Here is a 27,750-nt window from a genome sequence, read left to right as displayed (position 1 = left end):
ATATGAAAAAATATGCAAATCCATAATTAACTAACTAAATAATAATAATAATAATAATAATAATAATCGTATCAACTCCCCCACGGTTAAAATCCACCTTATCCTCAAGGTGGGAACCATGAAGCAACGATGAGCGTCGAGGAATCCTCCTGGGTCAAACATACACCGAATAGTTGAGCATCTCCCTGCATCATCTCCATCAAAAATCACAAAGGGATGAATGCTCAAGCATAGAGTATCATTTTGCGGAGGAATCAACCGGGCATCAGCATCGAGTGATGTTAATTGATGATTCATATTTGCAACATTCTTAACATGTGATGAATCACTCAATAATTCCATTGACGCGTTGTACCTCATGGAATTACCCAAATCAACCTTAGCTTGAAGAACCTTGATTGGAAAAGCATTTAGTTGCATCGAGCACTCAAACTGCCCTTGAACTTGTTCCTCCTCGCGCTTGTGATCCTGACTGGGTTTCGTCTCCTTCTCAGCCTTTTCAACTCCACAAACACCAGCAGAAGAATCAAGAATCTTCTCGGTGGAATAATCAAATCCATCCTCAATGGAGCCATCCTCCTCGTCTATCACCTCAATCGGAGGCAATTCTTCTGTCCGAACCTCTTCCATGATCGGCATCTCTACGTCACTGGAAACAAAGATAGGTTCAGCGAAAATCTGAAATTGGGCATGCTGCGACGGACGCGGCAAATGTTGGATTTCAGCAAACCCATTGGCAGGGGTTGAGATCGGGATAACAGCAGTGGGCAGTGGCGTGGCTGTCGGTGGACACCAGCAGGACGATGAGTGTTGCGGGGTTGTTGGCGGCCAGCCGGTTGAGGGCGGTGTTGGACTCAGCTGCGTGTGGGGATCGGTGTAGTACTGCGGCTGACTATAGGGATCAGTGTAGGACGGCAGCAGACTATATGGATCGGTGTAGGTGAAGGGCGGCTGCAGGGCAGCAGCTGTAACCGGCCAGTAGGATGGCTGTTCGAGGTATGCGTGCTGCTGTCCATAAATCTCGTCCATACGCGACTCCAATCTGGCCATACCTGCCATCATATGTTCGAACATTACTTTAATTGGGTCCAGGGGCGGTGATTCGACGACCGACGACAGCACCGGGTCCGTTACCGCCGGCAGGGAACACATGGGTTCCGTACGACCTCCGAACGATTGACAATCCTGCTCTTGTGAAGCTAACTGTTGCGGCTGTGGGTTGTGTTGCCAATCCGGCGGATCGGGTGGTTGCTGCCAGGGTTGAGTGTTCGGGCGTGTGGGCTGGCTGTGCAGCGGCGGTTCCTCCCACAAGGGCACACTGAATTGGTACGTCTGCTGCCATGGCTGGACGGCGCTGCGGAAGCTGTGTGGCTGCGCTAGCCAGTAGGGAAACTCCGCATCGGGCGGTGGTTGTGTACGGTGGTAGGCGGCGTAGTTGTAGGACATGACGACAGGAACTGGGGGTGAGATTACAATGAAAGCACCAATTGTTAAGGGTGCACTCTCTTAACAAGAGGTCGACGACGGAGGGATAAAAGTTGACGTCTCGGGCTTTCCCCGGGATCAGCTCCAAACTAGGGTTGCGAGAAAATAAAGAAGACGATAAAAATAGGAAAATACGATAAAAGGAAAATAAGATAATTGGATATTTCTTGAATGATCAAAATGAATAACAATGTCCACTATTTATAATAGTGGATACCCTAACTTAATGAGCAAGACAAAAGATATGAAAAAGATATGCAAATTCATAATTAACTAACTAAATAATAATAATAATAATCGTATCAAAACCCCTTCTGCTCCGGTCGATTCAACACCGCCTGCTCCGGTCAATCAAACCCTTTCTGCTCCGGTCGATCAAACCCTCATGCTCCGGTCGATCAAACCCCTTCTGCTCTGGTCGATTCAACATCGCCTGCTCCGGTCGATCAAACCGCCTGCTCCGGTCGACCAAACCCCCTCCTGCTCCGGTCGATCAAATCCCTCCTGCTCTGGTCGATTCAGCACCGCCAACTCCGGTCGATTCAACCCCGCCTTCTCCAGTCTATCCAACCCCTTCTGCTCCGGTCGATCAAACCCCTCCTGCTCCGGTCGATCAAACCCCTCCTGCTCCGGTCGATAAAACCCCTCCTGCTCCGGTTGATAAAACCCCGCCTGCTCCGGTCGATCCAACCCCGCCTCCCGAGGAGAAGGTGACTGCACAGGAAATGCGCGACGCGCTCTACAACTTACCGTGGAGTTCGATTTTCGCTCCCTATCCTCATATTGAATATCAAGGAGGAACGAATTTCATATATTGTGATAGTTCTTCCACTGATGGCAGTAGTAGTGAAGACGATGACGTAGCTCCAGTTGTTGACTTGGCGAACCATCCTGAACTCCCAGTAAGCCGCTTAATCTTGTTTTCTTGACTTCTGATTTTACATATATCTGTTTAATTGTGTATTTCCTTTTATTTGGAAGCAGTTATGTGAGACCGGGCCTTCATATGGGAAAATCGGGTTTGTGGGGGAGTTGACACTAAATATTACGTAAATGTACCCATTTTGTTGTCTATTCCAGAAATGGGAAAAACGCCAACCACATTGGCGTTTTTATTAGTAAATACGCCAACGTCATTGGCGTGTTTTAAGGTAAATACGCCAACGATGATGGCGTTTTATACTTGTGCCGTATTTTGGGTGTATGCTCTCGGATTGTAATTACGATTAAACACGCCAACTTGGTTGGCGTGTATAAATAAAAAAACGCATTTGTAAATGGCGTGTTTTCTTTGTTGAAACGCCGAACATATTGACGTTTTGTAAAAGACGCCAACCGGAGTGGCGTATTTACTTAATCATGAAAAACGCCATTCTGAGTGGCGTGTTTAATCAGACTGATATACCAGGCGTTCCTCCCCCAAATCGTGAAAACCTCACAACACACAGCCTTCGCGATTTCTCCAGCTGCGCGCCTTCTCTCCGTGATTTCGGCCTACATTCATCAATCGGTGCTATTCTCCCCCAAATTCATCTATTTTATTCGGTTAGTATGCTTACCTTTTACATAATTATAGTAATTGGTGGATAGCTAGGGTTTGTAATGGGTTGTGAATTGAGTAGAAATATTATGCATTTTGGATTGGTTGAATGATATTATTGTTGATTATTATGTTGGATTGTGTTGGGTTTAAGTTAATTTGTGTATAAATTTGATTATAAGCCTAAACCCTAGGGTTTTTATAGCTAAAAAATTGGGCAAATTGTTTTGATTTATGTGGGTTTTGGTTGATTAGTTTAGATTGTTAAATTTGTTTAGGTTAGGCAAAATTGAAATTGGTAGGTTGGGCGAATTGTTAATTGAAATTGTTAATTTTGTGTAGGTGAATTGGTTTATGATTTTGAATGTGCAATGTTGTGTAACTTGCTTATTTGATGTTGGTGTTCAATTTTGTGATATTGGATTAAATTGTATCTAATTATTGAAATGGTTTATGGTTGGTTATTGTTGAATTTGGTTTATGAAATTGGATTAAATGTTATGGTTGGTTATTGTTGAATTTGAATTATGTAGGTAAATTATGGCATCATCTTCAACCTCTCGTCGTCGGCTTGCATGTGGTCCTGCGGATCCATCTGTATTATATTTTCAGAGACAACACGTCTCTAACAACATATGGGCAGGAGTTCCATCCGAAGATGTACGCTGCCGACGATTTGAAGGAAAAATTTGGGATGTTCCCATCCAGCAACATGTCTTGACAATAGTGGACCAGATGGGGTTTGGGGGTATGTTAAGGTGTGGTAAACCAAAAGAAATTGACCACCATCTTATCACAGCTCTGATTGAACGTTGGAGGCCAGAGACTCACACGTTTCACTTTCCAGTCGGTGAAGCGACTGTGACACTGGAAGACGTGGAGGTCTTATGGGGCCTGAAAGTTGATGGAGAGGCTCTGACAACTTACATCCCCCCGACGGACGCGGGATATTGGACGGACAGGTGTATGGATTTTCTAGGATTCATACCGGAAGCATCCGAGTTGAAGGAAATGGCTTTTAAGCAGACGAGCTTATCGCGCCAATTGAGGATTGAGCTGTCTAATGACCACGAACACTACATATATGCTCAGCGGGCTCGTATCTATTGTCTGCTATTACTTGGTGGTCTGATGATCCCCAACGCCACCGGAAATAAAATTCCGTTCTTCTACCTACACTTTTTCATGGATATAGAACGGTGTTCTACATATAGCTGGGGTGGGGCGACGCTTGCTTGCTTGTACCACAATTTGTGTGAAGCGGCCGTTGGTCAGAGGACGGATGTAGGGGGAGCCTTAACTCTATTACAACTTTGGGCTTGGGAGAGAATCCCAAATATTAGACCGAGGATGCTAGATCCCGTGCATACAGACTATCTACCATGTGCAAGCGCGTAAGTTGTTCATTAATTGCGTTTTTAAATTTAATGTTCATCAATTTTCGTGTTCTTCGCTCATAATTTAAATTTTTTAGATGGAATGGCCCGGCGTCATATGTAAAAGCACCCGGACATTGTGTTGAAAATTTCCGAGATCAGTTCTCCATGATGCATCCTAATCAGGTACTTCATATATTTATAAAATGTTTTTGGTTTTTTGTTTTTTGTTTTTATGGAAATTATTTTGAAAAATTTGTATCACATGTAGTTTATTTGGAGGCCTTATCTCCACCGGGAGTTGCCGGAAAGTTGTGATGCCGGTCGTCCTATATGGATGTCGATCACAACGCTTATTTGTTGGAATCTGGCTGAGCCACACCTGCCACACCGAGTGTTGCGCCAATTCGGGATTGTCCAACCGTATATCCCGGATCTCCCCCGGTTCCACGGTTCTGATTTTTTGAAACAGGATCGCCGTGGAAAAGCTGGTCGGAATTGGGTTCAATGGCACGCCAATTATATACAGGAGTGGGACAACAGACACTTTACGATATGGACTGATCTGGAGGACAGTACTGAGCCTGTTGCAACGGAAGAATATATGAATTGGTTTCGCCAGATCACTGTGGTGTATTTAACCAAACCCGGCGTGCATGCTGAAGAGGGATTCCACGAAACCGCATCTTCTCATAACTTTACGGTACATTATTCATACTTAACTAAACCCTGATTACTTATTCAAATTCATATTATGATATGTACTTAACTTTGAAAAATTGTAGGTGGAGACGCTTCACAAAATACGTCACTATCTAAGTGGTCGAGCTGCGACAGGACATTTCTGTCCGGATATGGAAACCATTTCGAGGATGGTTGAAGAAGGACTGCAGATATCCGGGGAGCCTCAGCTGATGGACTACCCTCCTTCGCAGCGCTCTGCAATGGACGTGGACGTACCCATAAGGCAAAAGGCAAAACGACGAACCAAGCAGAAAACCGTCCGCGGAGAGTCGTCATCTCAGTTCGTACACGACTCCGATGACGATTTTGAGGACCCACCTCCACCGAGCTCTGCACTTCGAGGCCGTCATTCTATTAGCCATACCGGTGGTACCGGAGAAGATATTGGCCTCAGTGATGTCCCCGCTTCTCCACCGCGGTCGTCTGTGCAGGAGGATCTTGAGAACGCTGTTGTTCAAGATACTCCTCCCTCAAGGATCCCTAGATCTACATCTACTATTGGGAAGGGGATACGGCGTCTGTTTATGCGGAAACGTCGTGACGATTGAACTAATTTGAACTCTTGATATTACTGTAATTTGATATTGATGTTTTTTCATTTGATTTGAACTCATTGATTTTAATTCTTTATGATTAAGTATTTGGATGTCTGAATTATTATTTCCTAGTAGAAATGAAAATGAAAACAGGCAAATAAAGAGATATTGGCGTTTTTGTGAATGTTAGTCTTTGTGAAAAACGCCAATGCTATTGGCGTTTTTAAGTTAGTTTATATTTTTGCCCGTTTTGTCTACGACGAATGCGGACATTCTGAACAAACACGCCATTCCCGTTGGCGTTTTTAATAAGACGCCATTCCCGTTGGCGTCTGTTATTTAAAAACGCCATTCCCGTTGGCGTTTTTAAGTGAGTGTGCACGGAACGAGCCAGGCGGCCGAGGTGCCGAGCAGGGGGGCCGAGGTGCCGAGCAGGGGGCCGAGGTGCCGAGCAGGGGGTCGAGGTGCCGAGCAGGGGGGCCGAGGTGCCGAGCAGGCGGCTGAGGCGTTTTTAATAAGACGCCAATGCCGTTGGCGTCTTATTTAAAAACGCCAACGGCATTGGCGTTTTTAAGTTAGTTTTTTCGTTGCTCGTTTTTTCTACGCCGAAAGCGGACATTCTGAACAAACACGCCAGTCGCGTTGGCGTGTTTCAGTAATAACACGCCATTCACGTTGGCGTTTTAAAGTGAAAAGACGCCAATTAAGTAGGCGTCTCTTCTAACACGCCACTCACATCGGCGTGTCCTATCAAAAAACGCTCCCACAACTAAGAGTTTTTAATCATTTCATCATTATTCAATATATAAGTACATACAAATATTACCCTATACATTAGTCCAAATCTTGCTAAATACAGAAATCCAATATTACACAATGCATACGTTCAATTGTCTCGCCTTTTCCGCGTAAAAAAGCTACGGATCCCCTTCCCGATTCTGGCGGTTGAGAGTCTAGACGGAGGAGTCTCTCGCACAACGACATTCTCTAAATCAACCCCAAAATATTCGTCTCGCACAGAAGACCGAGGTGGAGAATGTGGGACATCACTGAGACCGATGTGTTCGCCTGTACCACCAGTGTGGCTGACAGAGTGACGACCTCGAACTGCAGATCTTGGTGGAGGTGGAGGCATAAAATCGTGATCGACATCATCAGTGTGACTGACAGAATGACGACCTCGAACTGCATATCTTGGTGGAGGTGGAGGCAAAGAATCGTCAGCGGCATCATCTATCAACTGATTATCCATCCTTGGTGGAGGTGGATGCAAAAAATCGTCAGCGGCATCATCTACCAACTGAGTATCCATCCTTGAATGAGCATTCGGGCAGTTGCGCCTGTCGTGCCCTGGTTGACGGCAATGTTTACATCGGCGTCGGGCTCGTGGCTGGTCAGCTTCACGGACATCCATCTGATTAGGAATCCTAGTAGTACGGTATCGACCGCGACTTTTAGGCATTAACTGAGCTCGTGAACATTGCAAAGTCCATTCAGGCACGGCCCAATAATCTTGGTGTCTGGGTGGATTGAACACCGTAGAATATTGGTGTACCCAAACACTTGTGCGGTATACGGGATCAACAAGCGACAGCATGTTGTCGTTTCTAAAACGCGCAACTGCCGCTGCATGTGAACATGGAAGTCTCCACATCTGCCACTTTTGACATTTGCAGTGCGAGTCCAAGTACTTTACCTTCCACTTATTAGCGCCCTTTCCACCAATTCGACGCTTTGTTCGAACCACATAATGCCCTGCAATTGTGTTGGGTGCTCTCACATTATGCAATTGACCTTTTGCATCATTTTTGCACACCTTTTCATGCGCCCACGGGGTAAGTGGTGTGGCACACTGTGTTGATGCAATTGACCGGTCATTGAACCATTCTATTGTCCTCCAGAATATCATATCAATGCAAGCTTTAATTGGGAGTTGTCTTGCGCCTCTCAACACATTGTTGTAAGATTCCACCATATTAGTGGAAACCTCACCCCATCTTTTGTGTTTGTCATACGCCAGATTCCATTTTTCTAACTCCACGGCATCAAGGTACTGCAAAGCCTCGTTGTTGACGTTTCGAAGTAAACGACGTCTGATCTTAAACTTGCGCTTCTTGGTAGCAATACCAATTTTCCAAACAAGTCTTTTGACCATGATACCTTTGTGATTCTGCAAAACATTCTTTCTAACATGTACCAAGCAAAATCTGTGATGACCCACATTGGGTTCTTCTTTCCATATGGGAGAATTCATTGCATCTATGATTCCCACATGCCTATCAGATATGACACATATTTCATGCTTTGCTACATGAAGTCTAATGCGTTCCATAAACCAATTCCAACTTTCTTTGGTTTCCTCATCAACAATGGCATATGCAACAGGCAAACATTTCTTATTAGCATCAAATCCAACGGCAATAAGAATTTTACCTCGACATCGTCCACGTAGATGAGTTCCATCAACCGTTAAAACTGGTTTGCATAGTTGAAAAGCCTCCACAGCTGGTCCAAAAGCCCAGAATACGTACTTGAATACCTTGTTCATACCATTGCTTAATATGTCATCGTGCATCCATTCCACAATTGTGCCAGGATTTTGTCTTTGCACTTCATTCAAATAAGCTGGTAAAACTTTGAACGACCACTCCCATCCACCGTATACAAGCTCAATCGCTGTCCTCCGAGCATACCATGCTTTCTTGTAACTAACTTTGACATGAAATCTATTTTCAATATCCGCCACAATTGCTTTTACCTTGTAGCAAGGATCGTTTTCTATCTGATGGCGAACACTCAACGCTATCATACCCGACGAAAGATTAGCGTGACCATTATAGTTACGATCCCCCATGCAAGTATGACCAGTGCTGAACACTCTAATTTGCCAGTGTTCATCATGCTTCCTCAGTGTTGCTCGGCACTCCCACAAACATGGCGGTAAGGACTTATCTTTCGGATTTCCCTGTGGCCACTTACAAACTGCATGCCATCTCTTTCCTTTACTTTCAACAACTGTATATTGTCGGATTTTTTCCAAATGCCAATGAGTCACAGCTGCCTTCAATTCCAACTTCGTTCTAAATTTAGTATGCAAACCGACATTGGTAGGATCCTTTTCACTCCAATAATGCACACTGGGATCATCACGCTCAAAGTTTTTGGGATCAAAACTATCATATGGACCTGGTAAGGTGCGAAAGTAGTTGATTCCAGGCTGTGGGAACTGTGGAACTACTCTTCCTCCAACTGCCCTTCCACCAACTGATGTTTCTCCAACTGCTGTTTCTCCAAGTGGAATGGATGGTCTTGAAGCAACAAATTGTTCATCATCCGACGGATCACCATCTGAGTCTGTACTAACCGTGTCGGAATCTTCAGAATTATAAGGTGATTGTGGATCAAGAAAGTCGGCTTTATCAGGACCTATTATGTCCTCCACCACATCACAATTGTCACGATCCCCTAAATGCACGCCTCCAGCTTCAAAATCTTGTGTTGCAGCTAAATATGGTTCTTCGGCTCTCGTAGACGTACCAACATCAAAATCTTGTGTTGCAGCAAAATATGGTTCTTGGGCTCTCGTTGACGTACCAGCATCATAACTTATGACATGATGACTATGATGTTGAGTAATTGCCGAATACTCAACATATAATTCAATTACACCTCCAATAACCATACTCTCACTAAACATTAGTTGCATGCATACTTCTTCTAGTTGAACACCTATAAACGTGACTCCGGATCCAAAGCATATAGTACGTTTCCATATTATTTGAATATTGTTTTCATATATGCTTATCCCCATCCTTTCACAAATTTTTTCCACAAGGTCATCGTACGAAATTGTTTCATCCAACATAATGAATCCTTTAGCAAAAGGAGGATCATACGAAATAACTGCTCCGGGAATTATCTTTCCACCCCAATATAAATTGACACACCACGTCATACTATCTGCAATAATGTAAAACACAAATAAATATGTATTATTTTTACATTCATCATTATGTAGAGTCAGCCAAAAAATTGACAAAATAATTCTATTAAATACACTACAATATGTATTATCATAACAATCCATAAAATATACTATAACATATAATAGCATAACAATTGGTCAAAATGCATAATATTTCTACTCAATTCACAACCCATTACAAACCCTAGCTATCCACCAATTACTATAATTATGTAAAAGGTAAGCATACTAACCGAATAAAATAGATGAATTTGGGGGAGAATAGCACCGATTGATGAATGTAGGCCGAAATCACGGAGAGAAGGCGCGCAGCTGGAGAAATCGCGAAGGCTGTGTGTTGTGAGGTTTTCACGATTTGGGGGAGGAACGCCTGGTATATCAGTCTGATTAAACACGCAACTCAGAATGGCGTTTTTCATGATTAAGTAAATACGCCACTCCGGTTGGCGTCTTTTACAAAACGTCAATATGTTCGGCGTTTCAACAAAGAAAACACGCCATTTACAAATGCGTTTTTTTATTTATACACGCCAACCAAGTTGGCGTGTTTAATCGTAATTACAATCCGAGAGCATACACCCAAAATACGGCACAAGTATAAAACGCCATCATCGTTGGCGTATTTACCTTAAAACACGCCAATGACGTTGGCGTATTTACTAATAAAAACGCCAATGTGGTTGGCGTTTTTCCCATTTCTGGAATAGACAACAAAATGGGTACATTTACGTAATATTTAGTGTCAACTCCCCCACAAACCCGATTTTCCCGGGCCTTCATCTCCGGTTCTATCACCCACGGAAAGGGCCGATGCAGAAAAGCCGCTTAATCTTGATTTCTTATTTTGTACATATCTGTTTAATCGTGTCTTTCCTTTTTGGAAGCGGTTATGTGAGACAGGGCTTTTATCTCAGGATCATTCACCTCCGGAAGGGGCCGTACCCGAAAATCTATCCGATCATGTAATAGCCCCTTTTCTTGACTACTCATACTTGATTTGGTGTTTCTTGTTTTCTTGACTTCTGATTTTATAGTATATATGTTTAATTGTGTCTTTCCTGTTTTTTGGAAGCAGTTATGTGAGATCGGGTCTTCATCTCCGGTTCTTTCACCTACAGAAGGGGCCATTGCAGAAAATCTACCCGATCATGTAATAGTCCCAAGGGAATGTTATATACTTTGGGGGATTGTCTGTGTTTTTGTGATGACGAACCATCAGATGAACTTGAGTACGATAATGTGATATGGTTGTTGAAGGACTATGAAGAAGTTGAGAAAGGTTGGTGCGAGGTACATGCCATGATCACGCGAGGACCTTATACATGTTTCTTCATCCATCATCGTTATTTTGGTCATGGTTACCACAAACGTCATCGGCCTATCAAAGTTTATTGGAATGGGTACATGTTGATGTTATATAATAAGGAGCGCTTTTTATACTACTCCAAGCGGAAGACAAAGTCTTGAAGAAATTGGTTTGTTTGGTAAAATGGATGATGATTGTTTGTATATCAATTCCATTCTTCCTCTCACTCAAAAGACACTATGGTATGAAGAATGTAATATCATTTTAGTTAGTCCTTTTTTTTAATCCTCATCATGGACTTGTAATTTACTTATTTTTATTTATTTAACTAGTATTTTTAATTCATTGTTTACAGTTTAGCATGTCGAAATAGTGTCACAATGGCATGTGGTTAAGGATAACAATGTTTGGAAAATCATGACCTGAGGAGGGGAATAATAAGAAATAAAATAGAAATGGTAGAGAATCATTAATAAAAGAATCATCAAACTTTACTCGAAAACACCCCTATCACGGCTCAACCTATGTAGCATAAAATCTATATAGCTCAGTCTTATGAATATTTCGATTATGTTGATACTTTTCATTTTCACATTGAAACAATTTCTATAAATTGGAGTGATTCAATGTAACGTATCAATGATAAACATAATTGTCTTCATTAACTTTAAGAGTAAGGGTCAAATTTGGCCCTAAACATATAACGATTTTATGATTTTGGGTATAAATATTATGTTTTTAATTATTGCATCACATGCATTTAAACTTCGGCCTGACTCAGTCCAAAATGGATGAAGCCGTCAAATATAGAGTTGGGCCTTGTGCCTCCTGAGCTTGCTTGTTTTACACATTAGTGACACTTGCTACTTTCCTTTTTGTTTCTAGAGTTGGGCCTTGTTTGCTGGGATCAGACTTATTGCCCTTAATTCTACAGCTCTCTCATCTTAGTGTAGATTATTTGATTTCTACTACTCTTTTGCCTTTAATTTAATGTTCACTCAGCTTGCAACTCATTTCATATAAACATAGCCACATTCATTTGTCATTAGCATAGTACTACACTTTGTGAACCAATCTGTCTGTTTCCTCAACCTACACAACAATTTGTGGTTGCAATTCAACAAAAGGAGAAGCAAGAAATTTAAAAAAAATACTCACTTGGGATGTTTCCACTTAGCTACCTAATTTTGATGCAAAAAGCATAAGTTGTTTTTGGGAATGTTGTTTTTATATATGTCATGTCGGGTCGGATATACGTCGGTTCCGGGTCGTTGGATCCGCGCTTGTGTAAATATAAATATAATCATGGAAAATAATATAATAGTAGTATCATTGTTTGACAATCTATTTTTTGGCGCCGCTCTCTCTTCTATCACTCCCAAATTTCAAGTTTGGTTTTTTTTTTTTTTTTTGCGAGTTCGAGATACATTCGGCAAGCGAGCTAGTCCTCCCCCAGCCCCTCATGGCTCGAATACTAGCCCCCCCCCCCAGCCGGGAACCGGCCCGTTAGCTTGGCCTTGGTCAGGCCCGCAGTCTAGCCTCCCTCCGACTTGGTCCAGGCCCGTAGACTACCCGTCACCCTCAGACTGGTCCAGGTCCGCAAGCTTGCCAAGTCCCAAGCCTTGTTCAGGCCCACAGGGGAAATTAATCCCAAGTTGCGCCATCTAGGAGTCGAACTCGAGACCTCCAGGATGGCGCGACATCCTTGCCACCCTCCTCAACCACTTGAGCTAGGGGGCTTGGATCCAAATTTCAAGTTTGGTTCTCATCTCTCTCTCCCAAATTCAAGCTCTCTCTCTTGCCCGCCCGCCCAAGGTAATCTCCTCTCGTTTATTACCTTATCTAGCCTACACTTATTTCCAAGATCCAATCTATACATATATAAAATGGGAGTTTTGGGACGTTTTGAATAATAATTTTGTTCGAGGGATGTAAATGCAATTAAGAAAAGTTGAGGCGTTACTTAACAAAAATGCCATTGTGGTTAATTATAATATGAAAAATGCCATTGTGGTTAATTTAAATGCATATTATAACTTTTAATCACAATTAAGTTATAGCTAATAGGGTTATAAAGAAATGGAAGCTGATGGGTTACAAAGAAATGGAAAGCCAAAAGACTCAATGATCCCATAAACTATAGTAATTGGAGGATTTGGCACTCTCCATAAGCAATTGCAAAATCATAAATTTTGAGCACAATTATTTGAAATAGTATTACATTTTCGTGTAGTAAGTAGTAACTGCCACAAAGGAGATGTTTATATATGGAGAACGATGATAATTTAGTAACTTCCATGGATTAATCTTTGAGCCCATTAATTATTTCAAATACTAATTTTCCGCATTGATTTTTAAATTACAGAGTAATTGAATTTAGGCGTTTAGCAAAACGTTGATCTCTTTCCAATTATTTTGATGTCATTATAAATATTATAATAAAATAAAATAAAAATAGAAAACAATTGAAGAATAAGAAGGATCAATTGAATTGGAGGGTCTCTTCACTTTAATCTACATAATTACATATTACTCTTTTCTTTATTTTATAATTAATCCTAATTAATATAGGAATAAGAAGAGACTCTTAATTACAATATCAAACAAAAAAATCTCTATAAATACTCATTCACGATTCAGTCACAATTCCAACGATGAGAAAGATAAAAAAAAAATAGGAAGGTTGGCGGTTTACTCAAATTTAACGAGTGCGAATGCGGAATTTGGGTTTGAAATTGGTGAGTATTTTTTTTGGAATTTCATAGTCTTGAACTGTGTGTATTGTGATTTTTCAATATTGGCCTTCTTGCACAATTTTATATCATAAACTCTTATGATCCACGAACAAATTACAATATAGGATATGTGATTCATTTTTGTTTGAAATTTCGTTACCTCAGATGGAGGTAAACTAGCTTGATGCAGAAGATGACTCTAATGCAAGATGATGAAATTAAGTGATGAGATGATTACCAGAGAATATGAAGGTTGATGGAGGCGGATGTAAATGATTGCGAGGAGAAGGTAATATGGAAACATATTAGAGCAAAAGAGAAGATGGAGGTGGAAAACAGATTTTAACCTAATTGAATTTATTGAAATTTTCATTTTTTTCTAATCTATTATTTCTTGATTATTAATAGTACTTTATTGTTAATTGATTTTCAATGAATGAAATTATTAAATGGTAATTGGATTTAGCTTAGAAAGTCTAATCTACAACCACATACTAATATAGTACTATTAATTACCACTTTCAATAATATTGATGTCAATGGGGTAAATTTATGTCATGATTGAAAGATTTAGATCATTCCTTATTCAAATATTGGATGTATAATAAAATATATATTATGCAAAATTGTTTTTTTTTCAATCAGCATAATGTATTATTATTTCAGTTATTAAAGACACTACAACTTTTCATTTGCACCAAATTGCTTTGGTTCTACATAAACCATCTGCATATATTGTATTCCTTCCCCAATTCTCTTCCTCCAATGTCTAAGACATTGTAGAGCTTTGGATGGAAGGACTTGAAATGAGATCGATCGAGTAGCTTAAAAGACCGGATTGATCGGGAAGCGGTGATTGGAGGGAATAGATTGTGCGTTTTGATAGGTAGAATCCCCGGGTGGTGCCGAATCCTGGAATCGTGGAGGGCGGACAAAGAGGGACAGCGGTGCTTGCACCTTGAAAATGAGAATGCACCAGCGGAGAAAGAACGCAAAACTCCTTTTTTATAAAACTTTTGAAAATTGCATTCATGTCCTCCTTGTGAGAGTATTTTTCGAATAGAGCATGATAATTGTACCTGGTTCAATTCGGAAATGAATAAAGAAAAGAAATCTTTCATCGAGAAAATTTTTGGGAGGAAACATAGAAGTAAACGGCGATTTTTTTAGATTTAGGATTTCATCTCTAACTGTAAATTGGACTTCATTATTTTGGGCTAAATAATTACTGGCGAGAAGGGCGATATTTATGAAATAATAGTGGTATAATTTTTTCTACACATTTGGTTTTAGCTAATATCTACATTATTGTAAAATAAGATTAAATTTTTATATCTTTTGTCTTCATTTTTTTGTGATTATCCAAGATCTTAGGGGAACAATAAAACTTTCAATAATGTTAGCTATTTTATAGTATTAGTATTGTGGTATATGTTATGTAATTTTAAATGTTAATAATGTATTTAATGTATTTTATTTTAAAGTTAGTGAAATTTGTATTCAATTTATAGTATATTTAATATATAAATACAATTAATAAACAAATTGTATTAAATTATTTACTTTATAAAGTTGTTGTAGTTGGATATATATCATGGGCATGAAAGCATTATTAAGGAGTTAGATTAGCCGTTTAGCATAAATATGATATTTAAAAACTGTTATAAAATTAGATGCACGAAATTAATGAAATTAATAGGTGAATCGTTGATTGATTATAATATTAATGAGTGCCAATTCATTTTTAATTTATGAAATTGATGTTTAGGGAAAAGAAAAACAGAATGTCATCATGTTTTTTTAATTAATATTGCATTTTCTTGATATGAGCATATAAACAGATTTACAGCCAAGATTCAGGTAAAAAACCTCTTCTATCAGTAAGGATTATCAAGTAAGCCGACCCAATGTAAGATATCTAATACAGATCTAAAACCTGCAAAATAGAATAAGTGATCAATAAAGTAAAATTGAATTAGGGCGAAGGGAGAATTTTATTGATATTTGGCTCATTTGTTGGTCATGATGAGTATATTTTAAAGTTAAGGGTTTATGATTTAGGTTTCAAGGTTTGGATTTTTAGTTTATAGGGTCACTATATTGCAATGAAATGAAGCTCGACTAGGAAGTGTCTCACCACTGCAATCTTAAATTATTGCAACTAGGAAGTGTCTCACCATTGCAATATTAAATTATTGCAACATAAACTTGCTCCTGCAATTATAACTCAACGGTTAATTCATATTTTCATAGTATTAAAATGTTTTTTTTAATTTTAAGCCATTTGAGGAGATCATGCAGATTGGTAATGTATGTGATGAAATGATTGCAACATACATACTTTCATACATTTTTACAATAATATAAGAAAATAGGTTAAATTTTTGCATTTTTAGATGATTATCACAATGTTAATAAATAATAATAAAATTAATAATAATAATAATAAGGTTTTATTTAGTTTTGTGATAATTATGAGAAGTAGAAATGAAAATGTTTTTGAAAATAAATTAAACTGAGAGGTGGAAGTATAAAGTTTTTTTGAAGATATATTGATTACCTATCTAAAAATTTGAAGTTAAATAGTAGTACTCCACTACTAATCAAACCTCTATAATATTAATTTTTATTCTTATTCTTATTCTTATTCTTATTCTTATTCTTATTCTTATTATTATTATTATTATTATTATTATTATTATTATTATTATTATTATTATTATTATTATTATTATTATTATTATCATCATCATCTTTGGGGAAGTAGAAATGAAAAGGTTTTGGAGGTGAAAAGATTTTTTGGGTTCGCGTAGTAACGGAGAGAAGTGAAAAGGTTTTAGAAGAGGTGATGAATGGAAAATATTTTAAATAGCTAATGGTATTTAAATAATTAAACGCATAATCAATAATGTTGTTACAATACAAATTGAATTTTCATGTTTTATTTTAGTAAAAGTAAACTAAACGTTGGTTGACTTGCAACTTTTGTGGCTCAATCTCTTACATTGTTCTACTACGTTTCTACTTAGTTAATTGTACAATATAAGTTAAATGCACATATTAAATTATATGAATAAAATACAAATAATTTAATTTAATTTGTGGTCATATTTATTAAAAACATGGAAATGTACATTGATTTTATTTTTCAAACTTACTATATCCATATATTTTTTTCTATATTTATGTACAGTTTTCAATATTATCATTACATAATATAATTTTCTTATCTCAAATTTGTGACACAAATTATTATAAGCTCATCATTTGTATATCACAACTTTATTTTAATAAAATTCACTACTTTAATCAAATGTATTATTTACAGTATTTATTATTAAATACAATATAATTTTAGACCCCATATAATTTTATTGTTTCAAAAAAATATTTCAGATTTGAAGAGAATTTTTATAACAATGGAGTATTTAAATTAGGTATAAGGTTTTATTCTCACCCCACTCCCAATCTCTCTGTGTTTTTTAGGTTAATTTTTTGTGAGCAATATTAATTCTATAATAAAATTAACGCAATTAGGAAATAATCCTATTTACATGAGTATAAGGCAAGTCATAAATCTTATAAATAGGACACCGATTTCATAGGATAGGAGAGCCCAAATTCGAGGTGGTGTCAATTTGGTGTAGAGAATAAACATACAGTGGAAATTTGCTGGAGATAAGTTAGAGAGAGTTGGTGTGAATTTGCTGGAGAGAAGTGGTGTGCAGTTTAATCACGGTAAAGTTTTATACAGAAAGAAACAATTTCACATGTGTAGTGTTACAACTATAATTCATGGAAAAGCAAACTGTATGCTTTTATTTTTTTGGAGTATAATCTATGGCAATATGCTTATCTGTTTAGTCTCTGATTTTTTTAATACTTGCAAGACTGTTAGATTTTTGTAATCTAGGCTTATGTATAGTTTATTCTTTAGGTTCAAAGTTAGAATATGATCTCCAAAGACTTAATCCGTCGAAGAATGAAGCAAGATTTCTTTCAGAGATCCTCACCAGAGACTCCCTCTTGAAAACATTGCAACTTGCAAATGTGTTTGCAAACCGTGGCTCAGTCTCATTGAGACTGACTATTTTAACAACTCCCATCTTTCTAAATCCTCCCCTGCCCTAGTGGTCTCGATACCGTCTACAAATTCAAATTGGTTCGATGTTTTCAAATTGGAAGAGAAGCCCAAGCGCAAGCCGGATCCATTCACCAAGTTTGATTTCCCCCAAGCATCAACAATACAAGGTTCTTCCAATGGTTTGCTTCTTCTAAAAAATCCTTTTCGTGATCATCTTTATGTATGTAATCCTATCACCCGTGAATTTGTGGAGCTCCGTGGCCGTCTTACTCGCCCTCGAGAAGATTGTTACGGAACAACATAAGGTTGTCTATCTCAACCCTACCTACGACGGATGTCATGTATACACTCTTGAATCAGGATCTTCATGGAGACGCGTTGAAGGTGTTATCCCCTCGTTTGATTGTTGTCACAGCTCCGTTGCTGCATTTGTTAGTGGCAATCTCTACTGGTTTGTTTCAGAAGCCCCCTTACATTGCTGCTTTGATCTTGAGACAGAATGTTTTAGCACTTTCCCTCCACCAATTGAATGTCTCAACAGAAACAAAACGTTAACAAGGGAATGTTGTGTACTTTAGGAGATTGTATGTGTTTTTGTGATGACGAACCAGAAATTAAAAGTGACTATTATCACGTGATGTGGTTGCTGAAGGAATATGAATCAGTTGAGAAAAGTTGGTGCAAGGTATATGTCAAAATCAGGCAAGGACCTGAATTATGTGTCCTCATCAAACATCCTTATTATGGCCATGGTTTACACAAACGTCTTCTGCCTATCAATGTATACGAGAATGGTGGAGACATGTTGATGTTATGGAATGAGGAACACTTTCTATACTACTCTAAAAAGAGTGGAGAAGTCTTAAAAAAATTGGTTTGTTTGGTAAAATGAATGATCATTCTTTCAATATTAATTCCATTCTCCTCACTCCAAGTTTTCTCTCACTCAAAACACACTCTGCTATGAAGAATGTAATATCATTTTAGTTTCTACTTTTTTTATCCTCATCACACACTTGTAATTTACTTATGCGGACTGTTTTTATTTATTTAACTATTTTTAATTCGTTGTTTAGTTAAATAAGCTGTTTTTCTTTATTTAGTTTATATAGGGGTTGTAATGTGTTTATATATTTATTCTTCCGCATTCTCATTTTAGTTTATACATTTCTAATCTTTCTTTATTTACAATTAGAATGCCTTCATCAAAAACTTTCTATTGATATCAATTTAAAAATTATTTACACATCATTCTTTATTTCATATTCCTTACATTAAATGGGTACATCTTTTACATAAGAGGAAATACGGTATGTGATTGTCAATAAAGCACAAGGTTGGTAAAAAATCTGTGCTTTGGGAAATACTACCATCTTTTTTCATCGAGGAATCATGTTGTGCATTGTGTTTTTGTTGCATAATCTGTCAATTTTTGTTATATAGCAAAATACTCATCTTATTTTAATTTTGTTGATATATAAATTATTAGTTGAGTGTAATACGTTTTCCATCCACTTTGTTAAGAATTAATCCACGATATACTTGTATTAGAATTGGATCACACATCTCTGGCTTTCTGGCGATTCATGTTTAGTTCTCTCTCTCAAATTCAAGTTCTCTCTTTACCAGATTCAAGCTTTCTCTCGCCCGGTAATCTCCTCTCGTTTATTACCTTATCTAGCCTTCACTTATTTCCAAGATTCAATTTTTATGACAATGACTTCTAGTTTTGAAAATTATAGAAAAGCTTAATTGTTCTTCTATTTAAATTAGGTGCTATAAGATTTTTTAGTCACCCCAGTCGAAATTAGATGGAGAGAAGAAAAAGAGAGTTGGTGTGAATTTGCAATTTAATCACGGTAAAGTTTTATACAGAAAGAAACAGTTTCATATGTGTAGTGTTATAATTCATGGAAGAGTGAACTGTATGTTTTTAATTTTTTTTTTGGTGTGTAATGTATGGCAATATGCTTATCTTATAGTCTCTGATTTTTCTAATACTTGCAAGATTTTTTGGTGTGAACAGTATGATTTTTTGTAATCTAGGCTTATGTATACTTTATTCTTTAACTTCAAAGTTAGAATATGATCTCCAAAGACTCAATCCATCAAAGAATGAAGCAAGATTTCTTTAAATACCTACCATCAGAGATCCTCACCGATATCTTGTTGAGACTCCCTCTCGAATACATTGCAACTTGCAAATGCGTTTGCAAAACGTAGCTCAATCTCATTGAGAGTAACAATTTTTTAAAGTCCCATTTTTCTAGATCCCCTCCTACCCTAGTAGTTCTTATGCCTGATACAAATTCAAATTGGTTCAATGTTTTCATATTGGAAGAGAAGCCCAAGCGCAAGCCGAATCCAATCACCAAGTTTGATTTCCCCCAAGCATCAACAATACAAGGTTCTTCCAATGGTTTGCTTCTTCTAAAAAATCCTTTTCGTGATTATCTTTATGTATGTAATCCTATCACCCGTGAATTTGTTGAGCTTCGTGGCCGTCTTACTCGCCCCCGAGAAGATTGTTATGGAATTGGAGTGAGCAGAATAAGCGGACAACATAAGGTTGTATATCTTAACCCTAACTACGACAGATGTCATGTATAAACTCTTGAATCGGGATCTTCGTGGAGACGCGTTAAAGGTGTTATCCCCTCGTTTGATTGTTGTTACAGTTCTGTTGGTGCATTTGCTAGTGGCAATCTCCACTGGTTTGTTCCAAATGGAAGGGAGATTCCTTATATTTGCTGCTTTGATCTTGAGAAAGAATGTTTTAGCACATTCTCTCCACCACTTGAATGTCTCAAGAGAACTATCTTTGACAAGGGAATGTTGTATACTTTGGGGGATTGTCTGTGTTTTTGTGATGACGAAACAAAATATAAACGCGACGATGATGATGTGATCTGGTTGTTGAAGGAATATGAAGATGTCGAGAAATGTTGGTGCAAGGTACATGTCAACATTAGGCAAGCACCTCTTTTACAGGTCCACATCAAACATCCTTATTATGGCCATGGTTTACACAAACGTCTTCAGCCTATCAATGTTTACGAGAATGGAGACATGTTTGTTGGAATCGTGCTTGGTCAAATGATTTTTGACTAATAATAAATGGTACAAGACATTTAATTTTGTGAAATTAAATGCAATTGCGTCGATCTATGTTCCGAGTAGATGACCGTAGTATATTCATTTTCTCAAATCCGATTCCTGGTGAGTGAGAAATAATATATTAAAGTTGGTCACAATAAAGCTAGAAATGAGCTATGTGACGAGACTAAGGGATTAATTAACTAAGTGTTAATTATCCCACATCGGGGATGATAAACTTCTTTGATGAAGTATTTAATCAGATGAATTATTATGTGTAATAATTATCGTGGAATAAGACGGGTGACAGAGCCCATACGCGCGCGCCGCCGCCCGCCCGCGACCCGCGCACCGTGCACTGTGCCCCGTGGCCCGTGCACCGGGTGCCTGGTGCCTTGGACCTTGGACCTTGGATCTTGGATCTTGGTCTTTGGGTGGTCTTTGGGCTGTTCTTTGGAGCTGGTCGTTGAGCGTGGTTCGAGCCCCGCTTGTTCTTTTTAGACCACCCCAAACTCCACGCTATCCCCGACGGGTACTAGTTCACGTCATGGTCCCACTGGACCCCGACGCACAACGGGAGACAAACGGTCCCCGCTGGACCCCGACGCATAACGGGAGACCAAAGGTCCCCGCTGGACCCCGGCTCACAACGGGAATCAAAAGGTCCTTGCTGGACCCCGACGCATAACGGGAGACAAAAGGTCCCCGATGGACCCCGACGGTCCATGCCATGGTGTATCCCGTCGTGTAGCATGTCCAGGTGCGTCGTGTCTCTTCAGCTCCCAATGGCTAGTGCACCAGTCAGTAACCCCCGGCGGTTACAGTCAAACCATCATGGCACACATGATGGCTGTTGACTCCATCAATGCTCCTGCTGGTGGACTTGGCCTATAAATAGGCAGTCACTCCATGCATTGCAAACAATGTTTTTAGACACACAACACATTTGCATAGCCCTCTCTCTCTCTCTGCATTGTCTTCCTGTCGAAGCTCTGCCCTCGCCATCATCTAGTTCGCGGAGCTTGTTCCGTCTGCGGTGCTGCAACGAACAAGACGAAGCCGTTTTATCTTTGGGGACGACACGCCAAACCGAGAACACTACCGGGGCGTATCTCGTCTTGCGGAAAGAGGACTCCTCGACTCGGCTTACATCTTTACGGTTTATTGTTTCGAATTCTATTTTATATTTTCAATTCAATTTATTTTCCGTTTAATTTCTCCGTTCTTCATTGGGTTGTTTTATGCCCGGTTAGTGTATCTCTGTATCACAGTTATTAATCAAATTTCCACAACAATCGCAAGACGAGATATACTTGCCGTTGAAGAAGGAGATTGAACTTTAAAATTGAATCTAAAACTTTCGAAACTAATACCTTAGCGTGGAGATGGATCCCGTCGCTGCGTTCCGCGTCGCCGCTTTCCCCGACTCCAACACCGACGTGCTCACTGTTCCCCGCTGGGTCCCCATCGGGTCCCCGCCATGACCACGACTCCCGTCGAGTACACCTCACTACTCTTGATTACCCAAGCGCCTTGAGCGCTCACTAACCCATTTGGGCCGACTGGTGCATCCACGTTGAGTGGCACCGATGGTTCCACATTAAGTGGTTCCATGGGATCCTTGATAGGATCGAGTGTTGGACCTTTCGAGGTCAACACGGGTGTTGGGGCCTTCGGGACCAACACGAAGAAAGACGGTTCCACTTTTTGTGGTTTCGCGAGATCCTCCAATGGATCGTGTGTTGAGTCCTTTGGGATCAACACGAGTGTTGGGGCCTTCGGGGCCAACACGCAAACTGACGGTTCCACTATTAGTGGTTCCTTGAGATCCTCTAACGGATCAAGTGTTGAGGCCTTCGGGATCAACAAGTGTGTTGGGGCTAACACGAGAACTAGTGCTTCCACGTTTAGTGGCTCCATAGAATCCTCTAATGGATTGAGTGTTGGGACCGTCGGGTCCAACACGAGAGTTGATGCCGTTGGGATCAACACGACTGACTCCAATGTGGGGGAGAGACCTCATGAATGGCCAATGACAGGGAAGTCCTACGGGACGTCTCCCGTCGTTCCCATGGATAGGGTCGTTGGGCGTGTCCCATTGGTCTCAAGGGACGTCTCCCGTTCATCGGGAGACATGGGAGACGTTTTGCTCCCGTCCTTGCCTTAGAAAATGTTGGAACACATTTGACACACGTTAGGTCCCAAGGGACGTCTCCCGTCCGTCGGGAGACATGAGGGACATTCGACTCTCGTCCGTGGCATGAGAAATGTCTGGAGACATTTCTCACCCGTCCGTGTCTTCAAAACGTCGGGAGACATGGGGAGACATTTCGCTCCCGTTAGTGCCTTAGAATATGTCGGGAGACATTTGACACACGTTAGTCCCTTAGGAAATGTCGGGAGCAAATTTTTGCACCCGTTGGTCTCCCGTTCGTCGGGAGACATGAGCTCCCATCCGTGCCTTAGGAATTGTCAGTAGACGTTTCACACCCTTACATCCCATGTGAGATGTCGGGAGAAATTTTGCACACGTCTGTCTCTTAGGAGATGTCGGGAGTAAATTTTGCAACCGTCGGTCTCCCGTTCGTCGGGAGACATGGGGAGACACTTGGCTCCCGTTAGTGCCATAGCAAATGTTGGGAGACATTTGGCACACGTCGGTCCTTTAGAAAATATCGGGAGACGTTTGACACCCGTCCGTGTCTTGAAAAAAATGTCGGGAGACATTTGGCACCCGTCTAAATGTCGGGAAAAAGATGAAGCCACCAACCAAGAATCTTGGTGGAGAATTTATCAAACATGCCAAAGGCAACATAGCCGCCGTGGTAACTGAAGAAGTCAACCACGTCGAGAACAAAGGTGGTTGGTATATCGACACGGGCGTCACTGCCCACGTGTGTGCCAATAGAAGTAAGTTCTACACTTACAAGACTGTTGAGGGGAGGAAGCTCAACATGGGGAACCAAGCCTCGTCTAAATGTGTCGACGTTGAAGATGTGGTCCTCAAGATGACGTCCGACGTGACAATCACTCTGAGAAAGTGCTGCATGTCTCGGACATACGCAAGAACATAGTTTCTGAATCAATACTTGTAAATAGGGGTTTTTAACTTGTATTTGAGTCCGATAAGTTCTTTGTATACAAGTTTGGAAAACCCATCGGAAAATGTTATGTAACCGAGGGTCCTTTTTAAACTAAGTGTATCGGCTACTCGTCGTGTTTGAAAAGCCATTGGCTAATAATGAAAATGCAAATACTTCCTCCTATTTGTAGCATTATATATTAGGACATGTGAATCCTAATGCTATAAAAGTTTAGTAAACTTGAATTTACTAAAGACAAAAGAAGTCTATACCCAAAACAAATGTGAGATTTGTCTTGAGGTGAAAAATGACTAGATTACCGTTTCATTCTGTTGAATGGAACACGAAACCCCTTGAATTAATTCACACCAATGCATGTGATTTAAAATTCGTGCAAACTAGAAGTGGTATAAAGTAATTTATCACGTTCATAGATGATTGCACAAGATGTTGCTATCTTTATCTTTTAAGAAGTAAAGATGAAGCAACTGAAGTGTTCAAAAACAACTCTATCAACCACATTCATCACCTCAGCTACTTCTTCACCATCACTACTAACCATGTTGGTGTGTGATTTGCCCTCAGATGCCATTTTCTTCTTCCACCCGAAGCAATCCCTCTTCAAATGCCCCGGTTTCTTACACCAATGGCACGAACTAGTCTCCTTTACACCAGATCCATCAGCCTTCGGCTTCTCATAAGTCTTCTTGAACTTCTTGTTGTTCCATTTCCTGACATTAAGAGATTCAGCCTGAGGCTCAGAGGATCTTGATCCACACTTCTGCAACTCTTTAGCCATTAGTGCTGTGTAGACTTCATTATACGAGATAGGCTTGTCCCTACCATAGAGAATATCATCTCTTAGCTGATCGTAGGAGCTCGGCAACGCATTCAACACCAGGATTGCCTTATCCTCATCATTCATTTTTACATCAACAGCTTCCAGATCATCCACACTTTTACAAAAATCTTCAAGCTGCTCCATAATGGACTTACTTTCAGAGAAACTATATGAATAAAGTCTTCGCTTCATGTATAACCTGTTAGCCAATGATTTAGCCAAGTAGACTTCATCCAATTTCTTTAAAATACCTGCAACCGTCGTCTCCCCTTGAACCTCTCTTAAAACCTTGTCGCCTAAGCACAAGATAACAGCACTATGCGCCTTCATTTGCATTTCATCATACTTTGCCTGGGCTTTTTCATCCATCACCGGACCCTTGGCTTTCCCATCTGCTTCAGCCGAAGTCAGAGGAGCCGATAACCCCTGTTGTACAAGAACCGCTCGCATCTTGAGCTTCCATAGGCCATAGTCGTTTTTGCCCGAGAATTTTTCTGCTTCGAGCTTTGCTGCCATCGTCACGAACTTGGATCGATCAATCTCACTTCCCACAGACGGTGCCAATTGTTACAAAGAATAATCGATCAATAAGAACAAGAAGGAGAAGTAAGGGAGAAGAGTAGTTTGTGAAGAGTTTGTGGAAAAACTTTTATTGAGTTTCTGGAAATCAATGTAAAACCATCAAACTACAAAGAGCTCGATTTCTTCTACTTATATGCAACAAGAAAATCTAATGAAGTGAGTGAGATATCACTTCTTGATCAGTTACAACAACTAAGCTCAACCGCTATCAACTAATAACCTAACGGCTAGTAGCCGTTGGCCTTCAACCGAATTTTGAACTTGTTTCTTGATTGTGTGTAGCAAGCTTTAACACTTCTCCCACGCATCCTCTCGTTGCTTTATCAAGTTACAATTCTAACAGATCTCGTTGAGATAAAGTTCTCAAGGAGACCAAGTATGACAAGATACTTAACGAGGAATCACCTATGTAAGTGTGAAGTGGGGCCGCTTCAAACTATACACTTATGAATCCAAAGTGGTGTCCAAGGCCTGAAATGGACACAAAACGTGAGAACGGATGAGGTTGAGGTGTTTAAGTGTTAACATCATTGTCTCGGTGCACGCCGTGGAGGAATAGTTCAAAGTATTGCGCTACTAGTCCGCCTGTGTATCCGATGGTATTGACTATGGATGGTTCAAAGCCAAAAACTACCTATCCTTATGCTTACATACCTCTTAAGGGTTGAGCTTGTGTCAGCATACATATGCATTTGGCAATTTCCACTCATGTGGGGGATTGTTGGAATCGTGCTTGGTCAAATGATTTTTGACTAATAATAAATGGTACAAGACATTTAATTTTGTAAAATTACAAAATTAAATGCAATAGCGTCGATCTACGTTCCGAGTAGATGACCGTAGTATATTCATTTTCTCAAATCCGATTCCCGGTGAGTGAGAAATAATATATTAAAGTTGGTCACAATAAAGCTAGAAATGAGCTATGTGAAGAGACTAAGGGATTAATTAATTAAGTGTTAATTATCCACATCGGGGATGATAAACTTCTTTGATGAAGTATTTAATCAGATGAATTATTATGTGTAATAATTATATTGGAATAAGACGGGTGACAGAGCCCACACGTGCGCACACGCGCGCGCCGCCGCCCGCCCGCGACCCGCGCACTGTGCCCCGTGGCCCATGGCCCGTGGCCCGTGCCCCGTGTACCGGGTGCCGGGTGCCTGGTGCCTTGTGCCTTGGATCTTGGATCTTGGCAATTGGTCTTTGGGTGGTCTTTGGGCTGTTCTTTGGAGCTGGTTGTTGAGCGTGGTTCGAGCCCCGCTTGTTCTTTTTAGACCACCCCAAACTCCACGCTATCCCCGACGGGTCCTGGTTCACATCATGGTCCCGCTGGACCCCGACGCACAACGGGAGACAAACGGTCCCCGCTGGACCCCGACGCATAACGGGAGACCAAAGGGCCCCGCTGGACCCTGGCTCACAACGGGAATCAAAAGGTCCCCGCTGGACCCCGACGCATAACGGGAGACAAAAGGTCCCCGATGGACCCCGACGGTCCATGCCATGGTGTATCCCGTCGTGTAGCATGTCCAGGTGCGTCGTGTCTCTTCAGCTCCCAATGGCTAGTGCACCAGTCAGTAACCCCCGGAGGTTACAGTCAAGCCATCATGGCACACATGATGGCTGTTGACTCCATCAATGCTCCTGCTGGTGGACTTGGCCTATAAATAGGCAGTCACTCCATGAATTGCAAACAATGTTTTTAGACACACAACACATTTGCATAGCCCTCTCCCTCTCTCTGCATTGTCTTCCCGTCGAAGCTCTGCCCTCGCCATCATCTAGTTCGCCGGAGCTTGTTCCGTCTGCGGTGCTGCAACGAACAAGACGAAGCCGTTTTATCTTTGGGGACGACACGCCAAACCGAGAGCACTACCGGGGCGTATCTCGTCTTGCGGAAAGAGAACTCCTCGACTCGGCTTACATCTTTACGGTTTATTGTTTCAAATTCTGTTTTGCATTTTCAATTCAATTTATTTTCCGTTTAATTTCTCCGTTCTTCATTGGGTTGTTTTATGCCCGGTTAGTGTATCTCTGTATCACAGTTATTAATCAAATTTCCACAACAATGTTGATGTTATGGAATGAGGAGCACTTCCTATACTACTCTAACAAGAAGAAAAGTCTAACAAAAATTGGTTTGTATGGTAAGATGGATGATGATTCTTTGTGTATTAATTCCATTATTCTCACTCCAAGTTTCCTCTCACTTAAAAGACACTATGGTATGAAGAATGTAATATCATTTTAGTTAGTCCTTTTTTAATCCTCATCACGGACTTGTAATTTACTTATGCTGATTTTTTTTATTTATTTAACTATATTGTTAATGGATTGTTTAGTTAAAGAAA

At 40.2% G+C, this 27,750-nt stretch overlaps 1 protein-coding gene across 1 annotated transcript; it reads left to right on the top strand.

Annotated features, from left to right (window-relative positions):
* The first annotated feature begins 1,707 nt into the window (after positions 1-1,707).
* Positions 1,708-11,248, top strand: LOC121744193. Its single transcript, XM_042137667.1, has 4 exons — positions 1,708-2,387; positions 2,470-2,479; positions 10,435-10,628; positions 10,742-11,248. Exons 1-4 carry the CDS (start codon positions 2,211-2,213, stop codon positions 10,907-10,909), a joined length of 549 nt encoding a protein of 182 aa, XP_041993601.1. The 5' UTR covers positions 1,708-2,210; the 3' UTR covers positions 10,910-11,248.
* The last annotated feature ends 16,502 nt before the right edge of the window (positions 11,249-27,750 follow it).

Source organism: Salvia splendens, chromosome 8 (assembly GCF_004379255.2).
Source record: "Salvia splendens isolate huo1 chromosome 8, SspV2, whole genome shotgun sequence".
NCBI lineage: Eukaryota > Viridiplantae > Streptophyta > Magnoliopsida > Lamiales > Lamiaceae > Salvia > Salvia splendens.
Note: the sequence above shows the minus strand (reverse complement) of the source record. Positions and strands in the feature narration are given on the sequence as shown.

Coding starts and splice junctions, on each gene's coding strand:
- LOC121744193 (XM_042137667.1), top strand. CDS start 2,211: ATGCGCGACGCGCTCTACAACTTACCGTGGAGTTCGATTTTCGCTCCC. Junction 10,629..10,741: donor CCGAAAATCTATCCGATCAT/GTAATAGCCCCT, acceptor TTTTGGAAGCAG/TTATGTGAGATCGGGTCTTC.